Source organism: Sphaeramia orbicularis, chromosome 12, assembly GCF_902148855.1.
Source record: "Sphaeramia orbicularis chromosome 12, fSphaOr1.1, whole genome shotgun sequence".
NCBI classification, from domain to species: Eukaryota; Metazoa; Chordata; class Actinopteri; order Kurtiformes; family Apogonidae; genus Sphaeramia; species Sphaeramia orbicularis.
In genome coordinates, this window is record NC_043968.1 from 50,948,129 (window position 1) to 50,964,756 (window position 16,628).

At 38.9% G+C, this 16,628-nt stretch overlaps 1 protein-coding gene across 1 annotated transcript in view; it reads left to right on the forward strand.

The window, feature by feature from the left end:
• Positions 1-16,189, forward strand: part of rabgap1 (RAB GTPase activating protein 1) — a 76,718-nt gene extending 60,529 nt beyond the window's left edge. Inside the window, 5 exon segments of the mRNA XM_030150664.1 lie at positions 286-390; positions 1,345-1,428; positions 5,267-5,338; positions 10,844-11,044; positions 12,783-16,189. Of these exon segments, the coding sequence (XP_030006524.1) occupies positions 286-390; positions 1,345-1,428; positions 5,267-5,338; positions 10,844-11,044; positions 12,783-12,905 (585 nt within the window). The 3' untranslated portion in view covers positions 12,906-16,189.
• Positions 16,190-16,628: the final 439 nt, after the last annotated feature.

The following is a 16,628-nucleotide window of genomic DNA, read 5'->3' on the forward strand; positions in this document are numbered from 1 at the left end:
GTGTGTGTAGAGAATGTACATAAAAATGTGACTTCTGTGAGGACACATGACACAACAGCTGCTGTACGTAATGCATGTGGCAAAAGTTACACAAGAATTGAAACATAGGAAAGTGAAAGTGCTTGTGCCACCAAACTTTATCAAGGATTTAAAATCCTACTTGTGTGTCATTGTTTGACTTACCTTGAGAAGAGTAAAAGCTAAGAAGAAAGTAGGCTAGTCTAACTTTCACAATGACCTCGTCCACATTAGGTTATTCTGTGCATGTGTGTTTTGGTGTTTCAGGCTGAGGAAAAGGCGGACGCCCTGAATAAAGAATTGCTGCTGACCAAACAGAAACTGGTGGACTCAGAGGACGAAAAGAGGCGACTGGAAGAGGAGTCTGCACAGGTCAGAGCTCACTTCTACAGAACGGATAAAAAACACACAACAATGCATGTTGGTGTATCTTGATTTTTCTACAATTATTTGTGGCTCTAGGGGTTTCAGGAAATAGTATGCACAACAGGAATTCTTAGATGAAGCAATATTTACAATTACTGTCAAAAGAAACTGGTTAAATTTCTTGCCCTGAGGTCAAAATGAAGAAAATAAGGAAATATGCAAGATTAATGTGACAGGATGTGACTGAGCTGCCATGAGCAGGTGATTTATACCACTAACATCTCTCTTGGTTAATTAGTAACATAACCAAGGACTGTGGGGAGACTAATATCCTGCAGATAAATATCATGTGGTCACCCCCCGTTATAATTTTTTATTTATAATAAAGAATTATTGATCACACAACATGTAACTAGAAGTAGAAACAAAGAAATGAAAAAAATATCTGTGGTCACTTTGTCTGTATGGTCTTTTACAAATCCTCATTTTCTATATATTTACATTCCTCAGTTTTTACGGTTTCCTCATGTATGATAATGTGTCAATATGCATGTAAAGTGATTGCGTCCTTCATAATCGTGTAATTTGCATTCAGATGCAGTCGACCTCCAATGTCAGTGGATGTCAGATTGTCTTGGATGTAGATTTTAATCAGAGTTCAGTGAAGAATCCCTTCAGGGCAGAGGACAGACCTGCTGCTCTCAGGTCCCATGTGTGTTCAGCGCTGTCCTCCAGATGTCTCCTGATGGTTGTGTAGGTGTGGCTGAGTGATGTATGCGCTGCTCTGGAGGTCATGTAGAGGCCTTGACTTTGCCCTGAGCTTGGAGTCTGCCAATAGCTTTTTCTGTCTTCTTTACATTTCATGGATGTCACATGGTCTCTGGGGCTTCTGTCTCCGATTCTGCCCTTGCTCTTTGCCCCATAACAATCCTAACTGTGTGTGTATGTGTGTTTCCACAGCTGAAGGAGATGTGCAGACGAGAGCTGGATAAGTCTGAATCAGAAATCAAAAAGAACGGCTCCATCATCGGAGAATATAAACAGGTAGGAAATCTAATCTATTTTGAATGATGTGCCTTTACAATTAATTTTTTCAGACAGAAAATAATCACTTGTACAATGTGATTTACAGCGTATTGATTCTTTTTGCTTCATGTTTTGTCCTGTTAATCTTTTTATTATTGTGTTTTTAAGACATAAGTGGGGTTTATGTCAAAGCTCAGTATATTTTACACCATCAGTGAAGAGAAAGCATAAACTGTAGCAAACCAACTCCACTGTCTTTAAAACCTTTCTTAAAAATGTCAGTTGCCCTGATATCCCTAAAATAAGTGGACTACTACGACTTTAGGAATAATTTGGATTGAATTAAATCCAAGAACAAAACAATATGTATTGATATGATAACATGCACATGACTACAGCAGCTTACTTATATCTATGAACAGGCAGTTGTCAGGCTTCTTGTCGCAGTGTCTGCCTTTTGCTGTAAACCTGGACTCTAGAAAAGACACAATATTTAATTGAAGGTTTTCATGCTGCAAATCATCTTCTGTGAGAATTAAAGCTCCCAAATGTAGCCAACAGCCAGGCCATTAAGCCATTAAGAGCACTGATCAATCAAATCTTTAAATCATTCGTAAAACCTTCTGGGACCCAGTGTGAAGACACATGTGGTCAAACCTCTGTGTTTTGGTACCTACTGGAGGTTTTGTGCAGCCTTGTTTTCCAACACCAAGATGTTAGTGTGAGCTGAGGCTGCCTTCTAGACTTTATCTCCTTAAACTCCCACTACAAGATCCCACAAACAAACTGCCACAAGGTAGGGCAGGGATGGATCCAACTGTTTAACTGTTCATTTGTTTACTTGGGTGTGACGTAGTTTTGTATTTTTTTGCCTGCAACACTGGACTCTGTGTTTGAGGAGACCTACCACCCACCTAAATTTTCCTTATTCAGATTGTTTTGAGATCTTTTTTTAGATCTAAGTTCCAGTCATGATCATTGGGAGACAAACAAATATTTAAAACTATGCTTTTAAGGAGCTCTATTTGCCTTTGGTATCTATGTTCATCTAGTTGACGAAGCAGAAATGTCTAATTTTGTGAACTGTCCCTAATCTGAACCCAGTGCCTTTAATGATTGAGCCTCTGATCTTTTGAGTTCCTGTCTCTCCAAATTCCTCTTTTGGTGGTTTTCATCCTTTTAGATCTCGTTCTGTCACTTAATGCTTAAATATAAACCTACCCAGATCAAGTATTATTACCGTCACCGCAGAAACATTACGCAACAATCCAGTGAGGTCAGACAGAAATAGCAAAGAGACTAATTTGGAAACAGACTTTAACTCTACCTGAGTAAATTGAAAATGACAGCAGATCTAAAAATTAAAGACGAGGTTGCTAGCATGCAGCCGAGAGCTATGCTGAGCAAGAGTAGAAATGAGGTTTCGTCAAAAATAGTTCCTCTTTTGACATGAAGTGAAGGATGATGGATGGAAAGAGGGAGAAAATGAACAAAACTCTGGAGGAGAGAGCAGAGGGAGGACAGCAGCATTCAATCCTCTGGGATTGACAAGTTGAGGAATCTCCCAAAATAGCCTGTGTTGTTTTCCAACCCAGATAACTCAAATTATTTTTCAAATAGCATTTTCCTATTTCAGTGGCTGTGAATACCAAGCTTCTTTTTGTGGGATTAGAGCCAAAAAGGCTTTGTGTGCTAATTGCCCCTACAGCCCAAAAGGACAGAGAAATGTCTCTTAATGGTGAAGCTGAAAACAGTGTTGAGTGGTGGATTGTAATTCTTGCTGTAGGAGGAGGAGAGAGAGAAAGGGGGGGGGGCAGTGGCGAGCTGGATGCTAGCCAGGTACAGTAACATGCGACAGTGTCAAGAGTTTCTAATGGCCGGTGAGGATTTAATTTTTTCCCCCTTACCCTTGAAATGAACAGCCTGGTCAAAAAAAGGCCCACACTCTGATGCCACAGTTATTTAGTTGGACTGCCTTCAGCTTTGATTATGGCATGTATTCACTGTGGCATCATCTCTGTAAGCTTACGCAATGTCGCAACATTAATTTATTATCTTTTTTTTGGATGCATAATGTTGCTGAACCTAGATTAACTGATGTGTCCATCGCTCTGGAACAGGGTCAATATAGACTCAGACTACATTGAAACACAGTCCAATCTTTATCCTCTCTACAAACTGATGGTTGTTTAAGCAATGACAAGCTACTCATGGCATCAGTTAAAGAACTTATTGTTGCTGAAACATGAATCACAGCAGTAATTGGGAGGATCAGAACTCTTTGCTTACTTAAATCCAGGTGGGACCTTTTATTTTTTGTCAGGGCTGTGTGTTTTGTCACTGGACAGAGATAAACATAACAAATATATTCAAGAGTTCTGGCAGGGACTGAATTTCATGTAATAAAGATAATTAAGTTGTTAATGTTCTTTGAGCAGACACTACAAGAATGTGTAGTGTGTGAATTATTGACCATGAAAACAGAAAACTTCCTGTTAAGGCAGAACCAGATGAATAACTCAGTGCAGAGTTTTAAAAATACAGTCAGAATGAAATTACTAAAAAAAATAGAATAGACAAAACAAGAAAAGGATGAGAAACTCCAGAATTTTAATGAGAAAAATAACCCTCGAGTGTACATTGTGCTCACAGATGGTGCAGCCATAAAAAGTATAGCCTTACGTATCCCATCTCATCTAGGCTTACAATTCCAGCAGAACAGTGCTTCTCACCATGTACCTAATTATAGAAAAAATATGAAGAAAAAAACCCATGTGACTGAAGACACTGCACCCACAAGCTTAGCGGCTCATATGAAAGCTTATAAAGTATAAAGATGTACTGCATGCAGCAGGGTTAAAAAAGGAAACAGGGGAAAGAAAAAAGCAAATGGGCAGCTGCAAGATCAAGAGCCATGAGGCAGTGGTAGTGATGGAGGGAAAGTGGAGTGGAGGGATGGCTGCTGTGATGGCAGATAAACACAAATAAAGGCAGAAGATGACAGAAGAACACAGATCAGACACATGTAGGTGGAGGAAGAGCTCACAGCTACACAGATAGATGTATAGATGAGTGTTGAAAAGAGCAGGATGAAGTGAGAAATACAGTACATACCAGAGGGAATATGACTGATGGAGAGATGGATCAGCTGTCTGCAGAGAGGTGGGATGACCCGATGTACCCGTTAAGATGACTCATGTCACATTGATCTCTATTCGTTTGCAAGTGAGAGCGCAAGCGGTGATGTGGGTGTGTGGAAGCATGTTTGTGGCTGTGGGTTTTTAGTGGAAAAGAGACAGGAACATGGTGCAAAGACAGGAGCTTCGTATACAGCGAAGACTTTGAATAAAAGGATGAAGCCTCGGCCACAGCGACCCATCGACAGGAGACAAAGGAGCCTTAAAAAGGGCTCAGGCTTTAGGTCCCTTGTGTCACTATGCTGTCACTCTAGTGAATAAAACCACCCAAGTGCAACCTTTCAAGAGGGGAAAAAAGGACTGATTGTAGTTTTGCCACAAATATTTATCATGTCTTCTTTCCAAAAATATTCTGGATTATTTTTGCTTTAATTTAGAATGCAGGCATCTGAGCAAAATACCAAAATGATTATTTGTTTTTGCTCGGATTTTTACCAAACAAGTATGTTCCTTTACAGGCCAGGGCATCTCTAACACCACTGTTTTTAATTTATAACATTATAATGTATTTGGCATTAATCCAAACCAGCTCAGCTCCTGTGATATGGATGCAGCAGTTGGACACAGGGGTTTTAACTGCAGTGTTACAGTCTACAGCTGAATTAGTTGACAGCAGTCAGTAGATAAACATCTTGCCCTCTGTTGTCTGATTTCGAAAGATCTGCTCCCAGCTGAGTGAACGACTGGAGAAACAGCAGACAGCCACCCGTGGAGAGCTGGAGAAAATCCGGGTAAGTTTTACAAACAGTCATCATTCAAACACACACTATAGATTAACAGCCAGGAATACACACTTAAGTGCAGCATAATGACCCATTGCTGGATACAAATACATGAATGTTTGTGTGTCTCTTTCACATAGTTGTTGATTAGAGCGTTAATGATACAGCTAGAGTTCTCAGGATGCTGGGTGACTGCCAGAAACAGTGTCACATTATCACTGGATATTTTTGGTCCTCTGCATTTCCAGGTTGACTGTTTGCATTAACAGTCATTTTAACATGTGGGTCTATAATCCTCTTGTGTTCTATGGAGAGGAGGTTTTTGGGTTTTTTTTTTAAGTCAGTTGATAGTTAAAATTCTTTTTGCCAAACATTTTGTGTTAAAGTTATGCCTACAATCTATGCTAAAGTTGATCCAACTTTGTATTTTTTTTTTTTTTTAAGAGAGAATGGATCAACCATGCTTTGTACCAATATTAGAAATAATCCATCTATTCAGCCTAAACCGGACAGTGCAGCTTTTTTTGTAGATTTGCGGTGTCCTATATTGCGTCCTCGTCATTGTAGCTGGCAGGGAAATCAAAGCTTTGAAATGAGAAGTTTGGCCAGTTGTCAGGGATCCAGCAGTTGGCTTGTGAACTGTTTGTTGAAGACAGGCTACTGTAGCAGAGAACTGATTCAGGGCTGCCCAGGGTCTTCATAAGGGGTAACGCATAAGGTTCACTGCACCAAGGACAAATCCTGTAAAGGACTGAAAGGTTTAATTCTGTATCTGTTTCTGCAAGTCAAGAACAGTACTTTTTAATTACTTACAAATAACAGTCCAGCAAATGCAATGAAAGTGTCAGCAACTGCATTGACAAGTGCAGCAGGAGAGTATTGATTCACAGTAAAGTAATATTAATTTGAATTATAACTATATTTATTAGAAATGCTTAAATGACATACCCACTGAGCCTGTTCAATAAAATACTTTTTAACGCCATGAATAATTACAGCATGAGCGTTCTGCTGTGTCATTAAGGCTCCTATCCATGTCTGTGGTGATGAGCAACGATATGCAATTACTACTCAACCTTGAACTCAGTTGACAGTTTAATCTCAAGGAAATGCAATAACCTACAACAAAAATAGTTTAGGGGAATATTTTAACAAATAACCAATACCACTGTTTTAACATGTTGCAGAGACCACAACAGAGCTGGTTGGTATCATCAGGTTCAAGACTAAAGAGCTGAAATCAGGAGGGAAACACATGACAATCTGAAAATACTCCCCTTCCCTCTGCTGCCGTCTCCTTTTGGTCCAAACCAAAACACTAATGTTGAACAAAGATGACCTGACATCGGTTCACTGCACTGTACAAAAGAGAAAAAAAGCAGGTTTCAAACTCCAGCTTCATGCCACAGGCTAGAGGGGATGTAGAGACATGTGCGACTGAATGTCAACAGCAGTAATGACAGCTGTCGATGTATTTAACCCCCTACCTGTCTGAAAACACCAATGAGCACCCCAAACCTACCATCTGATGGGGTGGGTTTTCTACAACCTGAAAACTGAGTCCACAAGAGGAGGGAGGGTTTTCACTTCATCTCAGTGCACATGATTTAGCCAATTTTTGCCCAATGACACAAAACTGTCCAGTGCTGCAGTTCTAGTGTTTGTGGGCACCTATGATACTGGGTCAGTGGGTTTTGGGGTGTTCTCCTAACAATAGTTGCTGTTATTGGACTTTTGGGCCAATGTTGTTATTTATATACATACATATTACCTACAGTAACAGGAAACAAGTGTCTCAATAATCAGTTAAGACCACACCCTAAAGTAATTGCTCACATTTTCCTCAACGTACCAAGTGACATGGGTACAACCAGGTTCATTGTTAAGCTGTTATATGCAGCTCCCAGAGTTAAAGGGGTCATATTTAGCTAAACCCACTTTTATTAGTCTTTGGTACATTAATTTGGCAGAGTTTATTTTTGTTTTTGATATGTACACTATTACTGCTACAAAAAGGACAGAGTTTACTTTAATGCTGCTACAAAATGGACAATCTATCCTTCATTTCATATGTACAGCAATTTTGTGTTTTGTGCAAAGGCAGAATTTAGTCTGATATATGTAGGATTTTTGAGTTACTTATGGGATCTGACATAGGAATTTAGGGTAGGTTGAAGAACGGGGTAAAGGAGCGGGAGATTATAAATTAAACTTCATCCCACTCTTTTTTTAATTTCGGACTTTCTTTTATATCATCCTTTTGTTGTTTGGTTTAAATGAAAATTTGAATAAATTCAAAATTTTGTATGCATTTGGGGACCCTAACAGTTCAAAAAGTTTGAATTTGAACCCCCCAGGTGCTGCAAGGCAATTTTTATATTAATTCCGGCAAAAATCGACTAGATTTCTACAACCCATTTCAATTCCTGCTTAATTTGCTATGTTTTATAAGGCAAGGCAAGGCAAATTTATTTGTATAGCACAATTCATACACAGGGCAATTCACAATGCTTTCCAAAAATGGAAAAGAGACAGGTTAAAAACACACAATTATAATTAAAACATAATCAATAAAACATAAATAATAATCACTTAAAACAAAGTAAAAGAGAAGAGTGTAGATAGAACCCTTTCAGTTGTTCTATGCACAGTTGAACAGAGCTGTTTTCAGCCTGGACTTAAACATTGTCACAGTACAGGTCTGTCTCACGTCATCAGGAAGACTGTTCCAGAGTTTAGCTGCATGGAACTGAAACACAGCTTCACCATGTTTAGTCCTGACTCTGGGCACCAGCAAAAGACCAGTCCCTGAGGTTCTCAGGGTCCGAGATGGTTCATATGGGACCAACATGTCACAGATGTACTTTGGTGCTAGACCATGGACAGACTTATAGACCAGCAGAGCTGTTTTAAAGTCTATTCTCCAAGAGACAGGAAGCCAGTGCACAGATCTGAGCACAGGACTAATATGGTCGTACTTCCTGGTTTTAGTCAGGACTCGAGCAGCAGCATTCTGGATGTACTGCAGCTGTCTTGCAGCTCGTTTAGAGAGTCCAGTGAGAAGGCCGTTTCAGTAGTTACGTCACGACATTTACACATATAAGGTCAAGACTTCCAATGAACATTTCTCCAAGTACGACATAATTGTTTGTCAGCAGCAGCGGTTGTAGTAAAAACTGAAACTATTTCCAAACTTCAAACCGATTACCTAAAATGTTCAGTTGTTGGTTGTATTAACAAACACAAGTGGCTGAACAGGACAGAAAGCACAGTCAACAGCCTTGAGGGGGTGGGGTATGATGTGGCTCATTTGCATTTAAAGGGCCTGTGCTCAAAATGACCTTTCTGGTGTCATTACTCAGAAATAGGGTTGAAGATGGACCTGTGGAGTTGAATTAATGAAGAATTCAGACCCAAGCATAGCATTCACAGTTTATGTAGACCACAGGGAAATGTTTTAAAATGCATAATTCCACTTAAAAAAAAGCAAAATATCACTCCGTTAATGCAGCCTGTCATTTCCTCTCAATATCCCTTCCTCTGACATTTCACACACTCCTTCTGATCTCATCATTTGCAACAGTTGTTTCACATTAGTTTCCTTTCAAAAGGGAATTGGACATATTTCCTTCAAGTAAGCCTTTTTGGGCTGATATGTTACCTTTCCTCTGAGTTGTAGAAAAATCTCACTTTTCATTCTGCTGAACAAAAATGCTCTAACACTTAGTGATAGAAAAACTCTGGAATATAATCTCAGTCTCTACCCATCTTTAAACACATCCACCAATTCTTGGCTCATTTGGCAAAGTGCATGCTCCCAAAAAACAGAAAGAAGTATAACTAAACACAAAAGACCTGTAGAAAAAAGGCTTCATTTGGGTGTTTTACAACATACAACCACCACTGTAGTCAGAATGCTGCTTGTTGCAGTGAACTTGTGCATCTTATCACATTGAGTAGCACCCAAAAAGAGCTTTGTGACTAAAGAGCTGAGTGGAGTACAGCGGTGACAGTAGAGGAAAGGCACAGTTGGCTTGTACGGTTACTACACTAATGAGCTGCCACGCATCAGTAACCAAGCGCCTTCTTCACCAGAGAGGGCACACAGCAGGACAGGGTCACACACACAGGGATAGGTTTAGAAGAAAACTCACAGCAGTCACAATGTGGTGATCGTTTGCTTTTTGAACTTTTGTGCTAAAACTTTATTTTCATATTGTTGATGGTTTGAGACAACAGGGAGTGGAGGCTTTTTACGACTATCTACACTGCACACAGCCAGTACTAAGGTCAGACCTTTGGTAGAACTTTAAAAGTTTTGGCCCGTGGAGATTTCAAGATCATATTGTCAGATAATCTCTTATCTGTCATTAATGTCTCCAAAACTAAAATCTAGTCAGAAATCCTGTCAGTTTATTGTAACATAACTGGTCGCCAGTATTTAACACTGAGACTCGTTCTTTGCCTTTTTTCCCCCTGGCATTTTTCCCTCCCAGAGGTTTTACTCCAGTGTGATGTTAAGGAAAAGTGGATTTATTGATAGAGACAGTGTATGTTATGTCTGGGAATGATGAAACATGACAGATATAACAGAATTTTTCACAAACCCAGCAGCTCAGAAATGGTGAACTGTATGACTTTTTGACAAATGAAAATTATCATTACAAAACAACTTTATAAACACTAGTGAATATTTTTTTAATTACATTATTAGTATTTTGTACAAGGTGTCAAAAATCAACATGGTTTGGTGTTAATTAGTTTTTTACTCATGGTGCATATTATCAAAACTTAGAAATCTATTCTTAAATGTCCATAAAGGTTGCTGGAAATAAGAAAAGAAAGCAACATATTTTAATTTGTTGAAACATTGGGTCTGCATTGGTAGATTGTTAGAATTCTATCAAAAATCCCATCAGATTGTTAGCAGCAGATGCCACAGTGGGTCCCCAAGTACCTCTGATCATTGTGAAGTTGTTTCACTGCTACATTTTCATAATTAAGTACATATTCAGTATGGGTACATTTTAGCTGGTGGATTTTTCCATCTACCAGTTCCTGTGGCCACTAAGACAGAAGGTTAATTAGACACAAACTCATTTCCCAATATGGAAGAAACTGGGATAAAAATCCTCAAACAGAAAACCATTCACTCACAATAGACAGATGGTGTAACTTATTACCTCCGCCAGGAGGTATTGTGATCGCTTTGCTTTGTGTGTTTGCATGTTTGTTTGTTAGCAGGATAACGCAAAAAGTTATGGATGGATTTTCATGAAATTTTCAGGAAATGTTGATACTGGCACAAGGAAGAAATGATTAAATTTTGGTGGTGATCGGGGGGGAGGGGCGGGGGGGCAGATCTGTCTTGGCGGAGGTCTGCACTCTCCAAGTGTTTTTCTAGTTATAGTCTGTTTTGCGTGGATATTCATACAGGTTTGCCTTCAGATTCTGGCTTGTCCTTGTGTACAGACTATACAAACAGCTACACTAACCTCTCCCTTCCTTTGCTAGTCCAAAGTGGAAGGCTGTGAAAAGTGCAGCAGTCTATTCAACAAAGAAGGTCGTGTACGAGCCGCAGTGACCTCGGCGCCTGCAGGGGGATCTGAGGAGACGGATGAGGAGAAGGAGGGTCTGAAGAACCAGTTGAGAGAAATGGAGCTGGAACTGGCCCAGACCAAACTGCAACTGGTGGAGGCCGAGTGCAAAATTCAGGTACACAAACGCAGCATTGTTTTAAATCAAACTACATTAGATGATGTGAGTGTTCTCCAAACACTGAGGACACCCATCATGTTTTCTGTTACTCAAGGAGCTTGTGAGTCATGACTGTTGTGTTTATCTGTACCAGAACAATATCACTGTTGTTTCAGTTCAGCTCCCATCATGACTTGCAGGCTCCTCCAGCTGGCATCGAAACTATTAAACAAATAGATCTTTAGTTGCAGTGAGTTTACTGTACTGGCTTTTGTTGCAGTGACACACTGAATGTAAACTATAAGTGACTTTAAAAACACCCAAGTCACTTTTTATGTAGTATAAATCTTTGTAGTCATAAAGATATATACTCTTTCTATATTGTCAAATAATTTTAAACTGACAAGGCAAAGTATGCTCAGGTGGTATAGCGTTTTTTGTTTTTTTCACTACACCTGCTTTTCTGTCTCACATCAGACTACATAACAGAGCAAAATACCTCAACTCTCTTCCATCGACTTCTAGGGGTCGCACTTTTAAATAACTACCATATATTTGCACTGTTAAGCAAATACTCACTGGAAATTGTAAGGACCTATTGTATTAATATTTTGTTTTATGTTGATATAGCTAGCCATTTGCTTCAATAACTTTGTGCAATTTTTTTTTGGAATGTGGAAAACATCCCACTTTGTAATGTTTTGTTTGGTAACATTTAAGTTATTTATATTGTTTACATTTGCCATAGTACAGTTGACATTTTATGTTTTGGCCCTTGAGTTGTATTCAAAATAAAATGGACACAAAATAACAAACACTTGATTTTATTTTATTTTTTTTAATTAGTCGTTTAGATTACTTGACTAATCGAAAAATTAGTCGAAAGATTAATCGTTACAAAATTAGTCATTAGTGGCAGCACTAGAACACTTTTGGCTTCACCAACCCAACATACATTTTAATGACACATAACATGAAGGGTAAAGATGACAAAACTAACATAGAACAATGGAACATGTCCACTGGGACCCAGACTCATTAAAAGATGACACATCTGGATGTGATCCTAACAGGTTTCAAATCTGACATCTTGACTTTACCAGGACACACACTTAGACATATTTCTGCAGGTTAAAGTTAACCACCCAAATACTTTCAGTGTTAATAGACTCTAAAGAATGACAATAAACAGACTGAAATATACCTGCTAGCCTAGCCTTGTGCTCATCACTTCTACACGTCATTCCATACTTTTCACTAAACATATTTAGAAGTCAGCTTTCCCTAGAGTAGAAATTTTAGACCAGAATAAGGAACTTGATAGAAATGGGTGGCCAGGGCTCAGGAGGTAGAGCAGGTCATCCAATAACTGAAGGGTTGGTGGTTTGAATCCCGCTCTGTCCTGGTCATGTGCCATTGTGTCCTTGGGTAAGACACTGCACCCACCTTGCCTCCAGTGTCACCCACACTGGTGAATGAATGTTTGGTGGTGGTCGGAGGGGCCATTTGGCGCGAATTGGCATCCACTCTTCAGTCAGTCTACCCCAGGGCAGCTGTGGATACAAATGTAGTTTACCACCACCAGAGTGTGAATGTGAGAGTGAATGAAGAATAGATCAATAATGTAAAGTGCTTTGAGTGCCTTGAAAAGCGCTATAGAAATATTATTATTATTATTATTATTATTATAAATGGTAAAATTCAGTCATCCACTCAGTTGTTTGAGTCTAACTTTGTCTCTTTTCTTCTGAACCAGGACCTGGAGCACCACCTTGGTCTGGCTCTGAATGAGGTGCAGGCTGCCAAGAAGACCTGGTTCAACCGAACACTTAGCTCCATCAAGACCGTCACTGGGACTCAGGGCAAGGAGACATCCTAACCTGATACCCAACACCCCCATTCCTAGTTTTACCCAGAGCTCATCTGGAGCTCAGTCCGACTCACCACACTGAAACTTCTGGACCCCTAACGTTACCCACTGGGCCACAATTTTAACACTGACCATTAAATCCAGGATGACCATAACTACAGATGTTACTTGTTCTTCTAATATTCTTCAAAGATGTCCTCGTGTTCCACTCTAATCCCACTTCTGATCTAATCAGTCCCACACATTTCTTCCTCCCCATCCCCAAATGACTACAGCCAGTTGTGCTGATGAGAAGGGGCTGAAGAAGAATTGCCCAGAAGGACTGTGCTTCCACCAGTCACAGAGAGAAAAGCATAAAAAAAGAGAAATGCTTTATTGATTTCTGTCTAAGTACTGCTGAAATTAAAGACCCGCAGAAAGAAGGAAGGACATCAAAACTGTTACTGTCCTAGCAGGGATAGAGAAGAAAACACTCCGTCCTCCCTTACTGTTCTGCGTGCACCCCTCTAAACTACTGGCACAAACCATCAAGTCCCTGTTAAACGTTTTGTTTTAGGTACGACAGCTAATAGACGCCTTTTCAAACTGAGCTTTTCTAATTTACGTTGAACAATACTTTTCTTTTTTATTGTGTTGATATGAATGTGCTAATGATAAGAGGATGTGTGTGTAAGTGCGCATGTTTTCAGTTTTGTGTTCGATTGTGAGGTGTATGTGTTTGTGTGTGTGAGACTGAGAAAAAAAAAAGACTGAATGCATCGACTGAAATATTGTGTATAAAAGACAGCAGAAGAGATGTGTGCAAGTCCAAGGAAAGAAAACGCACTAAGGTTATGAGTGTGAGCATGCATGTAAAGGGGAAAGGGTATTTCCTGGTTGTCTAGTTTTGTTTAATGTTCAAATGTGTATATGAATGATCCTATGGAAAAATGTGCTGACAAAGCCTTTATCTGAAGGTTGATATAGATGATGCTAGTGGAGAAGAAAATGTAATTTACAGTAAAACAGAAGTGCAAAAGCTGTTTAAACTATCAGCAGTGGCTTATTGTTACAAACATAAGATGTTGTGGTTTGTTTGGTTTGGATCTTCAGCACAAAGAACTTTAAGACGTTCTAAACCATACAAACATCTGCATGTGTTAGTTTGTAAACTGTGGATTAAAGCACTGTTGAGCCCCTCAGTGATGCACCGTTAGTGTACAAGGACAAAAATAGAGTTCCATAATCTTTCCTGCTGTGCATCAACCTGTTTAAAAAGCCACACCTTTGACCACATACTCTGTGACCTTTTAACCTTTGGCACTGGCAGGGTTAGGTTTGCCACTTCGTAGAACAGGGAGACATTTCATAAAGTTATTCCATTAAAAAAACATTTCATAGGATTCCTACATTCAAGTCATCTTAAATCACGTGAAAACTTCCGTTAGGTTTACAGAACTTTGCAAAATCACAAAGCTGTGCTCCTTTTTGATTAATTTTTATCATTGTCATTTATGAAGATAAATGTACACAGTGTATGTAACAGGATAATTTGACAGTGACGACATGTCATATTAAGAGAATTAAGAGATTATGATGCATGTATAGTGGATGCATCTGATCAAACTAAAGATTCTTGTACAACTCTAAATATTGAACAGCTGAGGCAGACAGTTTTTCATGCAGGACCAAATAACTTCTTGATGTAAATCATGATAATATTAGGTCAATACTACAGAGAACCGAACTTTGGCTACATGTAAATGTTATTTAAATATATTTATGTTATTGATTTTAACTATTAACATGTATACTTGTTTTAAAAATATCCTTAGGGTTTATTCAATAAGCAGAACAAATTTTAGCCCAGTCTAATGAAAAATGAGCCATTGATGAGGCTTTAAATTTCATAGCTAAAAACTATTTGGAGCAGAGCTTTAGGATTTTGCAGGAATCCGTTAAATCTTAACATGGCATGGGTGGGTTAGGCAAGTATGAAATGACCAAAAGAAGCAACGATGGAGTTACAGTGTCTGTTAATTGTAACAAATCCCACAGATCTAAATGGCTGTTCACTGAAAAGCAGAGGCAGTCTTCTACACCCCTAACACACACAAACTCCAGTCTGGAGGTGGAGTTACTGTTACTCAATACAAAGGAAAGACGGGGAACACAACCAACAGTGTGAAATCAGATTTCAGGGCAATTTGACTTGAATAAATCTTATTTTGGCTGTGAAGAATCACAATCTGCAGTCACATAGTGATGTAGAGTGAGAATCTAACCGAAAAACCACATATTCTGGGTTGTGTCAGCAGTGCTTTCTATTGCTATAATGGATAGCAAGTGTTTCCTTGGCTTTCTTTGGATCCTTAAATGCCTGTGGAATGTCATTGTTGTATACAGGCATTGCTACTGTCCAGTGCTCATCACCTTTAAGCTGGATCCACAACATGACAGAAACTCCTCTTTATTACCACTGCCTAAGCATGACTTAGAATACCTTTAGCACAATAGTACAGTCATCCCACAGCTCACAAAAACCTGCAGGATCTTACTGACTGTCATACCAGCTGAGAAAAAAATCACTATGAAACATTTCCAGCTTTTTCACAAATTCATAACACAATGAATTCATGGTGTTTAATAGCCCCAGAGCAGATAGTATTTACTACTACTGAGAGGATAAACACACTGTGGTAGTCATAGGAGCAAAAAAAAAATACGTTTCAGATGCCAGAACTCTTAACTGAGCACCTTAACACAGATCAATATCACAGCATCAGCCACAGAACTTCATGCCCAGTTGTCTTACAAATGGGGCTCAACGATATTTCAATACATACTCAAAACTTATGAAATCAACATATTTCATTTGCTTGGCCAAAGTGAGTATTTACTGTAAATTGCATCTAACTTGAAGATGGACTCTTATTGGATGAAATCTCCGAGGGAAAGTCCAAATAAGGTAAAAAGAAACAAAAATGGCCGTTCTTAGAGAGGCACTGGGTTGTATAAAACAAACAAAAATGATTATTATTGAGTTTTTGTTGATGATTTTTTTACTCTGTAACTATAACTAATGTTGCCTACTTGTACCTACCTGCTGCCGTGCTACAGTTTAATCCACAACAATGTTTTTAATGTTAATTTTGCTCCAAGCTTCTCTGTCAGACTGCTGTTTGGTTAATTAAATGCCAAAACGTAGCTTTATCATTCAAGAACAAAAACATTATCAACGTGTGGACATTGTAATAGTGTAGGATGCATTGTGTATACATCATGAATTTAAATATAAAGATATCAACACAAAAGTTTGTCTCTGTCTCTTTAAAAATCAATCACACATCAGTGACACAGCAGATAAATCTGTGTCTGCCTTTAAAACCGGAGCTGAATACATTTGTCAAACAATTGTGATATAATTTATCTGCAACAATTCCGATATTAAGATTTATGACTGCAAAGCTGTTTATGTTCATATTCTTTAGATTCTCCCAAGTTCCTCTGTGCCAAAAAAAGTCACAGTATTTAATTGGATCACCTTTAACACTGATTCAGGGATGCATTCACTGTAGCATCATTTACGCTACATAGTGCTTATGAAACGTCACAATAAATGTCACAATATTTATCTCTGTCCAAAGGTGCCGTTATTTTTTGCGTGGGTTTTGTATTAATAATGAGACGGCTGGATCACTACACAAAGCTTCTCAACTGGTGACCAATCCATGAGTGAAAATGACATCTCAT